This window comes from Penaeus monodon, chromosome 18, assembly GCF_015228065.2.
Source record: "Penaeus monodon isolate SGIC_2016 chromosome 18, NSTDA_Pmon_1, whole genome shotgun sequence".
In the NCBI taxonomy this organism is placed as follows: domain Eukaryota; kingdom Metazoa; phylum Arthropoda; class Malacostraca; order Decapoda; family Penaeidae; genus Penaeus; species Penaeus monodon.
The window spans coordinates 28,602,865-28,614,983 of record NC_051403.1 but is presented as its reverse complement, the minus strand read 5'-3'; the positions used below and the strand labels follow the sequence as shown (position 1 = coordinate 28,614,983).

The 12,119-nt window shown below is 37.0% G+C and overlaps 1 protein-coding gene across 1 annotated transcript in view; it reads right to left on the bottom strand.

Moving 5' to 3' along the window:
* LOC119584375 (endoplasmic reticulum lectin 1-like) overlaps nucleotides 1-10,752 on the bottom strand; it is a 16,261-nt gene extending 5,509 nt beyond the window's left edge. The window contains exons 1-9 of the mRNA XM_037932951.1: nucleotides 10,515-10,752; nucleotides 9,118-9,207; nucleotides 8,786-8,866; nucleotides 7,925-8,060; nucleotides 7,251-7,515; nucleotides 6,250-6,370; nucleotides 5,568-5,747; nucleotides 5,113-5,247; nucleotides 3,629-3,756 (exon numbers count right to left, since the gene is read on the bottom strand). Of these exons, the coding sequence (XP_037788879.1) occupies nucleotides 3,629-3,756; nucleotides 5,113-5,247; nucleotides 5,568-5,747; nucleotides 6,250-6,370; nucleotides 7,251-7,515; nucleotides 7,925-8,060; nucleotides 8,786-8,866; nucleotides 9,118-9,207; nucleotides 10,515-10,655 (1,277 nt within the window). The 5' untranslated portion in view covers nucleotides 10,656-10,752. The remainder of the gene's footprint in view (nucleotides 1-3,628; nucleotides 3,757-5,112; nucleotides 5,248-5,567; nucleotides 5,748-6,249; nucleotides 6,371-7,250; nucleotides 7,516-7,924; nucleotides 8,061-8,785; nucleotides 8,867-9,117; nucleotides 9,208-10,514) is intronic.
* Nucleotides 10,753-12,119: the final 1,367 nt, after the last annotated feature.

Below are 12,119 nucleotides of genomic sequence, written 5' to 3'. Positions count from 1 at the left end.
ACATATCTTCGTAGTATTACGAAGAAACGGCATGGGATGCTGGTATTTGGCATGAGTGGTCGCGCATGCTAGGGCGACGATATAAGCCCCCGGCAGCGAGGCCCGGGCCACTATGAATACTACCCGTCGGAAAAGGGTTAAACTGCAAGATACATAATCAATGCTTCAATCTTAAATCCTTCAACAACATAATATACATATATATATATATATATATATATATATATATATATATATATATATATATATATATATATATATATATATATATATATATATATATATATATATCATACACTATATGATAAATATGTAGATCTTTATGAAGATTATGATGTATAAAGCTTATTAACACAGCCAACCATGTGAAACTGTTATTCTCATGCAAACCTTTTTAATATAAATGTCACATGTTTCATAAGCATGATGAAAAGGGGGAACACTCATACAAAAAATAAAATAATAAGGAACTTTTATAATTAAAATGGGAATGAATTAAAAAATACATTTTTCCTCTTTATCATGTATGTGACAAGAAATATATACTGATATATTACTGATAAGGAATTAAATTCATAAGAAACCCACTAAAACTACTTCATAGATATTCTGACTTTACTGCATTAAAATTTGAAAAGTTTTCAAAAGCAATTTTTTTCTGCACATATGAATTTGAACTCTATGTATTCAAGTCCTCACAGAAACAAAAAATAATAACAAAACAAAGGTGAAATTGTTCTCTATAAAATAAAAATTTCACAAGTAAAGTACCTCAAAATATGAAGAAAAAGAAAAAAAGTCAAGATTCATTCTTTAGATTTCCAGTATATTACATTTATCTGATTATGTGCATATCATTAAATGTCTTCAAAGACAATTCTCTTAAACATATTAGATTTACTAAAGTATTAGAAGGCAAAAGTTTCCTTATTCTATGTAGCTATAGTGGCTTTGTCAACTATACTCAAATATTTAAACCAAATTACATGTACTGCAGTTTCCTGTAGCAAAAGCCAAAAATTATTCTGTTTTCAGGGTACTGTAGGAAAAAAGAGAGAAAAAAAGAGAGGGAGGGAGGGAGGGAGGGGAGGAGGAGGAGGGAGGGAGGGGAGGGAGGGAGGGAGGGAGGGAGGGGAGGGAGGGAGGGGAGAGAGGAGGAGGAGAGAGGAGAGAGAGAGAGGAGGAGGAGAGAGAGAGAGAGAGAGAGAGAGAGAGGAGAGAGAGAGAGAGAGAGAGAGAGAGAGAGAGAGGAAGAGAGAGAGAGAGAGAGAGAGAGAGAGAGAGAGAGAGATGACAGGAGGAATAGCTTCCAGTACAAATGAAAAGAAACAAAATGATTAAGCAAAAGTTCATAAAGAATGCTGCTAAGATATGTTATAAAATTACAAATCTAACAATACTATCAAATAATGTATCTAATAACATTCTTGCACTTCAGTAATTAATACTGTATGAATGTAATAACTCACCATGACTATTAATGACAATTATGTCTTTTGGAGGTTTGCAGGTTTCAAAAATTAAAATATATTGATATTAAGAGGAGTAGAAATGGAATAGGAGGAAGAATAGGGAAAGAAGAGATGGGAAGGGAGATAATTAACCCATTGGCTCCAGATGCTTCATTGCCATCATGTGGCATGAAATACGGGCATTAGGCTTACTAAGCAGCCAGTCTGTCAAGTACATGGCTATCAGGCCAGGTGCATACAAACTTTTGCGTGTGGTGACAAAACTCCATGCCTTCCATTTGGAATGTTATTTCTCTTTTTCTTCAGAAGTGTTTTTAGCTTTTTTGCCATTTTCCAATGTCTATATTTGTCATTTGATTTGCTTTATCCCGATGGTAATAGACTGTTTTCCTTACACAGACTCCATATCTCTCTAGATACTCAATAACCCAGTGAAATAATGACGTCAGTAAGTAATACTTTGTTGTTTGTGCCATAATACAATCTGCTGCCAGTCACAGTGGGCAGGAATAGGATGCTGAACATGGAAAAAACACCTCCCTGGAGCTAACGCTCCTCCAGGATGGTACATTCCACACTCATTAATCAATGGAAATAATGTGAAGGCTCCTTCCTATGAGCCCACTGAGTATAATCACCTCAAAGAGCCTCGTGCACTCATGACAAGACATTCCCGTCACCCTGGCCTTCAGCCAAAATTTTCATGACGGCAAGTTCCCATCACCTGGCCCTTAGCCAAATTTTCCCCTGATGGCATGTTCACATCACCCATCCCTCAAGCCAAATTTTTTCATGATGTGATGATCATGTCATCTGGATCGTAGAGGTAAAGGGAGAGGAGAGGGAGGAGGAAGGGAGGGGAGTAGGGCGAAAGAGAAAGAATGAAAAGGAGGAAATTTAAATTGAGGTGGTTTGCAAGGGAATGAAGGGGAAGAAATGGAGATGAAGAGAAAATCAGAAAATGGAAGAACAGAAGCAAGGGGAAAAGGAGGGGGAAAGGGGGGGAGGAAGAGAGGAAAGGGGAAGAAGGAGAGAGAGGGTGAAAAGGGAGCAGGAACAGAAGATGGAAATTAAGGGAAGAGGAAGAGGAAAAAGGAAGAGGATATGAATGAAATGGGAGAAAGAAAGAAAAAGAAATATAAGGGAATTAAAGGAGAGAAGAGTAGGATCATACAGAGCAAAACATTTCAAAATGGTTCAATCTTGTCAAAAGTTCTCTATCATCACAATCACAAGCAGACACTTCAGACTACAAAAATGGGAAGAGATGGGAAAAAAAAAAAAAAAAAAATATGTTAAAATTCAACCCCCCCATAAAAAAAAAAAAAATCCAAGATAACAAAAAACAACAATCAAATGATACGCTAATAAAATAATGCAATTCTAAAATAATAAACTGATATTCAGTTTCTATCTTCTGTATCTTGTTAAATGCAAATGTGGTCTATTAAAGGGCCATTCTACATTTTCATAATCACAGTTTCCACATACGATGAACCAAAGAGCAAGAAAAAGTTCAGTTATTATAAACTGAAGGAACAAGCAACTGCAAGAAAGAAAGACAAGAAAAGGAAAGAAAAAAAGTGCAGATGCATGATGCCAGTCAGAATAAAACATGAAAAGTGAACAATTAAAAACTTAGCAATCCATCTTGACTTTGAGGATAACACTACTACACTTAGAGAAGAGCAGGCAAGGAGTACCAGGTACCAACTAATAGGTATCAGTTATCAGGGGTTGCTACAGTACTGAAGAATATGGAGCAAGACTGAAAACCTCTTGGAATTACCTGCCCCTCCAACTTAGTAAGTTTGATGTAGTAAAGCTTTTATTTCAGGGAGGGGGAGGGAGAGAGGGAGAAATGGAGGGAAAAAAAGAGGAACAGCTTAGATATATTTATAAGACTTTATATTTTTGAAGAAAAAGAGATTTTGTAAGAATATATTAAATATGCAATTGTCAGAAAGTAAGAAGCACTTTTTCAGTACCCAAAACATGAACATGAAATAAAAGAAAATTTATGTAATGATTCATTGAAAAAAAAAGGAAAATCACCATTGCAAAACAACACATCTTGTCCTGTCATCCCTAATGAGCAAAAATTTCATTGAGTCTACATGCAAATGTGAAGAAAAACAACACTTTCACCCACACACCTCTGTGACTCCTTGCACTTGAGCTTGACTTCAACTTGACGTGGTCTGCCCGTCAGGTCACATGTTGTGCCCCCAGAGTAGAAGTGTGACACATACCTCCTGCCAGGTTTGTACACCTTCTCTGGGTGCTGGAAAAGAAGTGATGTCAATTGGCATGAGAAAGGAAGTCTTCTACATTCCTATTTTTCCTATTTAAACTATCTAAAATGGTTTAGATACATTGCATATATATATATATATATATATATATATATATTATATATATATATATATATATATATATATATATATATATATATATATATATATATACATATATATATACACAAAATATATATTATATATACACATATATATGCATATATATATACATATATATATACATATATATATATATATATACATATATATACACATATATACATATATATACATATATATACATATATATACATATATATACATATATATATATATATATATATATACATATATACATATATACATATATAGATATATATAGATATATATAGATATATATAGATATATATAGATATATATATATGTGTGTATATATATATATATATATATATATATATATATATATATATATGCCACTGGCAATCTACTTATGAACCTGCTCTTTCTTTCACCTTTCTCTCTTCTCCTCTCTATTCTCTTCTTATTATGAAATCTATCAAACATCCTCCTCTTCCTTCCTTTCCTCCTTTATCCATCCTTAGACATTATGCAACACACGTTCACTCTGTCTGACGTCTAACTTCATTTCTTTTTTCTCCCTTCCCATCTTTCCACGTTTCTCTGTGAGCTACTCATGACATGTGCTCCTGGTGCCAAACCAAACTATATGTTGGGTGCACATGGAGTCATCTGTTTGAGAGAAAAATTAGAAGCATGGGAAGCAAATTTACCCCCACTCTCTATGCTTTTGCCAAGGCCAAACAAGTGAGCAACTGTTTAGTACATACAACTTAGAGGAGGCTTGACATGTGTGATGTGATGGGCTGTCATCATGGCACAAGGAATGGTCAGCCATGATATGATAAGACATTATCTCTTCTGCACCCAATCTCACTCTCTTCATTCCTTTACTGACTTGCACTTTTCTACCTATTCCTACCCTGTATTGCCTTACCTTTTTCACCCCTCTACCTCATGTCTTTTCAACCCTATGTCTGTTCCATCAAATTCATCCGTCCACACCACAAGTTCTAATTTCTCCCCATATATCTGCACCTCTTTAACCTACTGGTGACTGGTAATGTTCTATTATGTCATTACCAATAAATACAGATGATAGGTGATGCCTCATTCCATCATAGGTCACTTTCCTGACTGCTAAGATGAGGGCACCGAACCACAAGCTGGACAATTGCCTAGATATATGTAGTGTCCAGTATTTGGATGCCTGTCCTTGCCTGACTTAACTGAAATTTTACTCAGTGTGAATGGGTTAAGCTTACCTTCTGTATCCATGCACGATGGCCCTCCACGTCAAACTGCCCTAAGAGGATTACGGTTCTAGTTCCGTCACGGTCCTCATGATACTGCTCCACTTTCCGCCCGTAGCAGAACTCGTACTTCCACCATCCAGAGCCCTGGGGTAGGGAAGGTGAGGGAGAATGAGTTAAGAAGAAAAAAGATAAAGAAGATATAAGAAACTGTGGGTCTCCAAGAGCTTAAATGTTTATGTGGGGTGGGGGGGATGTATACCCAAATCTAAAAAAGAACAAAATGATTACAACAAAAAAATCCTCTTCTTTCTTCAACTGAATTGAAGAAATATCAGCAAGAAAATAAAAAGATTAAATGAAACAAAAAAAAAAAAATATAAAAAATCACAACACACAAGCCTGCTCTTGTCAAAACCACACTAAAGACCTCCTATGTCTCCCTTGAGAAATCGCTTTTCACTTACCCCATGCAGGCAGTATTCACCATTGAGGAAGTCCTGCACGAGCTTCTGATCAATGGCTGGCTGGGGGGGGAAGAGGGAGAGCTTGGCAGGGGGTTCAGGGGTAACGGAGGCTATACTGGGGTGGTCGGGATCGTCCACTACCTCGAGTTTTATGGAGCCACTGGATGAAACTCCGCTCAGCTACAAATAAAAAGGGGGAGAGAGACAGAAAGAGTAATTTGTAGTCAGTGGGGAAAAAAAAAAATCTTTCTCTAATAGAGACAAAGTGATTAAATTGCTGATGATTACAAGAAAAATCAGAATGATAATAACAATAACAATAATTATGATAATGCTTATAATACTAATATTCAGAGTAACAAAAATATATGAATAATACAATAATTATGATTATAACAATGTCAACAAAAATAATAATGCTGATAATAACAATAAAGGGGAAAACCTATTAGTTGAATTGCTCCTCTTACCCCAAAATTCTTACAACAATAACATCACCATAAAAAAAAATCTAGTAACTATCTCTCATGGCATAATACCCTGCCATTTATCCCTAAAAAAGTGGAAGACACAATCTAGCATCCTCCTCCTAATAATTACAACAACAATCACAATCACATGCCCAAGCCCTCCAAAGCCTTCTCAATCCGCATCCCTTCCCTTCCCTGGGTCGGCAACTAACCATAGCCCCATTGGAACGCATCTTGAGGCTCTCTGTTTCTATCCTCCGCAGGTTCCGTGGCCTCTTGGGAGCGCCTGACATTGGAATACAGTGGAGGTCCGTCTGAGGAAGCTCCCGTGGCCTGTGGGTGAAAGCGGGAGGAGGCTTCAGTTGGCTTCCTTTCTTTCCTTGTTAAATTAGTTGAGGTGGTTATACACAAGAGAAGTGGGAATAAATGTGGAATGTGTGATATGTGTGTGTTGATCTGAATAAGGATAGGTAAGTTCAGGAGAATATCCCCTTGATATTGAGACTGAGGTAAATGATGTGGGTAGAAATCAATAGAATTCATTTAATAAATATGATGAAGTAAATCAATACTGAGTATAAAAAAAAGGGAAAATGAATCACACAAGTATATGAAAAAGGGTGTTTGCGTAAAACTAGGTAAATACAAACGAGGAAATGAAAAGCACAGCACAAAATTAAATAACAAATATGTTTAATTAAATAAAAATAAGGTTATGAATAATATCAAGAAAGTAAAAATTTAACATAATATATCACAGCATAAGCAAGGATGAGAGGACACAAGCACATATTTCTATAATAAAGAAATAGAAAGAATGGTAGTGGACAAAACGGACAAAAAAAGGAAATGAGAAGAAATATGAATACTTGCTTTAACCAGTTGGTAGTGTTGGTAAGAATCTTAGTAAAGCAAGTCAGGAGGGAGAGGGTGTTAACAATAATTTTTTTATATATCAGAATTGAGACATAAAATGCTAGAAACAGATATTCTGATCACAGACAAAAGGAAGAATGAAATGGATGATCAGAATGTGAAAAAAAATAAGAAAAAGAAAAAAGACAACACCAAAGGATACCCTTTGATATCTCTTTTTCAGGCCTATCCACTGTACAATTACTCTCAAGCATATAAATCCACCTACAAATATACACACACATACATAAAAAAACCTTTACCTTATTCCCTGTTTTTTTATTTTTCTCCAACCCACCTATAGAAAGGATGCTGACAGATGTTGGGCGAGAGCACAACAATCTCGTATTCACATGTAAATGTCTCTTTGATGCTGTGAATGTCGTGGCGGCCTTTCTCATAGCACACGAAGAGGATGTGACTGACGCGCGGCTTTCTCGTGAGGTCACAAATGGTTCCATCAGTGTAGTTGATCATAAAGTAGGGCATGTCCATTCCTTCAATCTTGGTGGTGGGGATGACTGGGTTGGGGTTAGCCTTCAGCTCCTCATCTAGCTTGGCCTCTGCAGTTAGGGAAGGGGGTAATGAAGAGTGGGCATTGAAGGAGGGTTGCTAGATATGCAAATAGGGTTGCAACTGTCACAATGGGGGAGAGCATTTAATATCATAGGGATTGATTAACCCAATTTCTAGTAAAGTTCTGTGACTGGAATGCACTGGTGTGTGTTGTTTGTGGGATATTGTCTTCCTCATGGCTGGGCTCCTGCGGTGTCATCCCAGCCAACTGGAAATGGGCTCATGATGTGTTTAGATGTCATCTGAGATCAGTGAATTTTACATCATGATGTGACAAGACATCATCTGGTGTGAGTGGGTTAAAATTTAAAAGTCAGGTTGATCAGGGGCATTTAACTGTTGAACAGATGGCTAAAAATTATGGAGCTAATACAAATGCAAAACCCCCTAACATGCCTGCAATACGTAGCTCTTCCATGGACAAGACACCAAGGATGTATTCCTGCCTTCGAGGTGACTTGCCCTCTCGCTCCTCACGGTACTGCTTCAGGTGAATGCCATGGCACAGCTCGTAGGTCCAGTACGACTCCAACTATAGAGGGGGGAGTGTACCAAGCTTAGGCTTACAGGGAATGCAGTAAATAAAGATGTGGCTAGATTTACATTACAGAACAATACATGAGAGACTTAAACATATATGGATGCATATACATAATTGTATATATGGATGTGTGTGTGGGGAGAGTGTGTGTTAACTCATGAGAGAGAGAGAGAGAGAGAGAGAGAGAGAGAGAGAGAGAGAGAGAGAGAGAGAGAGAGAGAGAGAGAGAGAGAGAGAGAGAGAGAGAGAGAGAGAGAGAGAGAGAGAGAGAGAGAGAGAGAGAGAGAGGAGAGAGAGAGAGAGAGAGAGAGAGAGAGAGAGAGGAGGGGATATAGATGTATATTATTGCAGATCAATGCAAGAAGAACAATAAGTCATAAACAAGAACAAGAAAAAGAACAATAAGTCACAAACAAAAGTAAAAAAGTACAATGTTAGTATATTAAACAATTCAATTTTCCATAAGAACTATTAAATAATGGAACAGCCACCTATGTGCTAAAGATGAGATTGAATTTGAACAGTTACATGAAACTCGAAATATGGGAGATAGGATTCCATGAGGTACGAGCACTTGTCTGTATGTGGCTTTAAACATGTATATGTAGGTACATGCATGGAAATATAAATATGTAGGAGTATGTATGCATTTCTTAATATCTAATAATAAGAGAAAAAAAGAAAAATGGACCGAGTAAGGCAGCAGCAGAACTCACCCACAAGTTGCATGTCTGCTTCTTAAACAACGGCATCAACAATGTCAGAGGATTTGGTCCTGTGTAGATATCTGCATCATCCTGCAAACAAAGCACACAGCATCACTACTACAGCAAACAACAGAAAAGAAAGAATAGAATTCTATACTTTGAATATAGAAAATGCAGAATCATTTACAGTCTGGGGTTTAATTTTCAACAGTAATTTCATGTTTAATAATGTATCATTCTAATTAGCTTTTTGCTACTAATATACCATGTGAAGTTTACATTCTTCATCTAAAATCTATTTCTAATTTAATAAAGTTGATACTCCATTTCATTAAACTCACCCCATCATCTCCATAGTTTATTGGGATGAGACACTGGTACTGTTCATTGTTGGGAGTTGTCATAACAAGCTTTTCATAGTCAGGTGATTCCTGAAAGAAAACAAATAAGAAAAGAGAAATTAGAAAGTACTAATTGACTTGAAACAATGGAAAAAAAATGCTTTTGGGTAGCCATCCAAAATTATCTGGATATAAAACCTCTTTCAGCTTTGAAATTTTATTTTGTGGTATGTATTTGACATGAATGAGTGCTTCAATATTAACAACCAAAAACTGCTCTGGTGAAATTTGAAAAACTGGGTATGAATTGCAGGGGTGGAGAAATTATTTGAAAAGAGTAGAGTAGTTGACACCTGTGGATGCTTAAAGTGGGAGTACTGTATTTACAGTGGTTTGGCTTGACTAAAATTTACTGTTAGAGTGGAGTAAGAGAAAATGAAACTGTTTGCCATAAAAAGTATGTTTTAAACAGATATTAAGAAATCACCTAATGGATTCAAGAAAATTTCTTGAAATGCATATATGCATAAAAAGTTTATTTATTCATATCCAATTAAATACCTGACTAAGGACTGAATATATTCATGCAGACTGTGGATTAATTTCATACAAAATATAACATTATCTTTAAGAGCTAAATAGCTCTTATTACACATATTTCTCTACTATATGAAATACCCCTAATTTGAGATAACTACTTACACCTGTTTCAGGATATCATATACCTTATGTTGCAGTTTCAATCAACATACACACATGAAAAAAATACATTTCAAAATTATTTACTTAAAAAAGAAGTCTAATTAATAAACACACAATTTTTTTTTGCATCTAATTAACACTAACACTCTGGTGTAACTAAACTCATAATATCTACTGTAGTATAACATTTGCCCAATTAATGCTCATCAACTGACCTCTTTAGGTTTCCTGTATAATGTTTGACCCATTACAGTTTTACACAATTTCCTCCATGTTTTCTTCTTACAATAGTTTGTAATCCACTCAGTGTTTGACAGAACAGGAAGAATATCAGATAACAGAAGATATATAAAATGTATGAAAAAGGGATTTAAAAAACGAGAAAAATAAGGAAAACAGGATCAGGGGGGGAGAAAAGCAAAGAAAAACACGAAGGAAAATAAAAACAGTAGAAAGAGAAAGCACTGATAAGAATTCATACACGAATGGATTATAAAAGAAACCCGAAAATACGGAAATGAAAATATAAAGTTCAATTAATGTATTACTTTTTTCTCCCTAAATACGACACACGGACGAAAACAAGAAACACTACGCTCATCAACTGATATTTTTACATATTTCCTATAAATCACTTATTGTAAAATTGCGGTAAATAGATAAAAAATAAAATGACATAAAAAATGTTATCTTACCAACAGACTGTTTTCCGATCCCGGCCAAGTAAGTCGAAATAGTATAGCATCATCGAGTCCTTTGATCTGGTTAGCAGCTAGGACAGTCTCAAAGGCCAGATGGACGCAGAAGAGAGTCACTATCGCAATTTTAGTCTCCATTTCGAGTCAAAAATAACGATAAACCGGTCGCTTTCATCGGGAAGGGATGACCATGTCACTTTGTTTACCTCTTGTTGACACGACATCGATGACGTCATGAGGGGGCGGGGCTTACGATTCGCGGGCTAAAATGCACTTCTTTTTGCCGATTTTTTTTTATGACAGCAGGTATTCGCTAAAACATATATCAATAGTTCATATAAATGCACATCTATATGCTGATTAGTATACATTACTGTATACATACACATAAAAGCACATGAGGAGAAATATAGCTACAATATTCCTACCTACTTATCTATATGTGTGATTATATATATATATATATATATATATATATATATATATATATATATATATATATATATATATATATACATATATATATATATATATATATATATATATATATATTATATATATATATATATATATATATATATATATATATATATATATATATATATATATATATGTGTGTGTGTGTGTGTGTGTGTGTGTGTGTGTGTGTGTGTGTGTGTGTGTGTGTGTGTGCCACCGAGCCCCTTGGGTTTAATGGATGGCTGTGAGGAGGCAGGCTTGCCAGTCCGCCTCTTTAAGAAAACCCAACTGGCAGCAAAACGTATAGTTGTTGGTGTTGGGGGAGGCAAACGCCCCTCTTACCCAGGAAGTATGGCAGGATGTGGTTCCCACCGGAACTCGGTCTGGGAGCGGGGGTTCCCCGTCGTCCCGTTTGGGTCCCGACGGCCGCCAAATTGGCGTGAGGCTGTGGAACAGAGCCCATGGAACCCCCACAGGTGGATTATGGGGCCTGCAGCCAGCCAACCCTTGCTATATGGGGCAGTGTCGGTGGGGGTGGCAGAGGTGGCGTCCACCCGGAGTGACTGCCCGAGTTAAACCCCAGGTGGGGGCTTGGAACGTCTTGCTCTTTGGTCCTTATGGCTCAGGAACTAATGCTGGCAATGAGAATAACTTCCTTTTCCGGGAATTTGCTAGGTCACAGAAACTGAGGATTTCTGGCTCTTGGCATCAGAGTTCTGACCAGCACCGTTGGACCTCCAGAACTGCAGGGGACATCGGAGCGCCGAGTTCTGTGGAACTATTCATAGATAAGTTGTGGCTACTCTCCGGGTCCACTTCAGAACCCCCTGTCGCCCCAATGAACACCCTAGAGTGTTTCATGTGGAGAGACTGAGAGAGGGTGAGTGTGCCCGGGGGTTTACTAGTCTGGTTGTTTGCAGCACTCAGGGGCTTTATGGGCCCTGTTCATCCCTGGGACACCTCCAAGCATGGAACGCTCGATGCAGCCAAAGAATCGATTGGTGAATGCCCAAGAGCAAGACAGAATTTCATCTCACAGGAGACACTGGAAGCCACATATACTTGTTGCACGGCTCGGCTGTCAGGGGATCGCGACTTGCATTGTTCCCTGGTGAGCAGGACTAGATCACAGCTGAGAAGGGA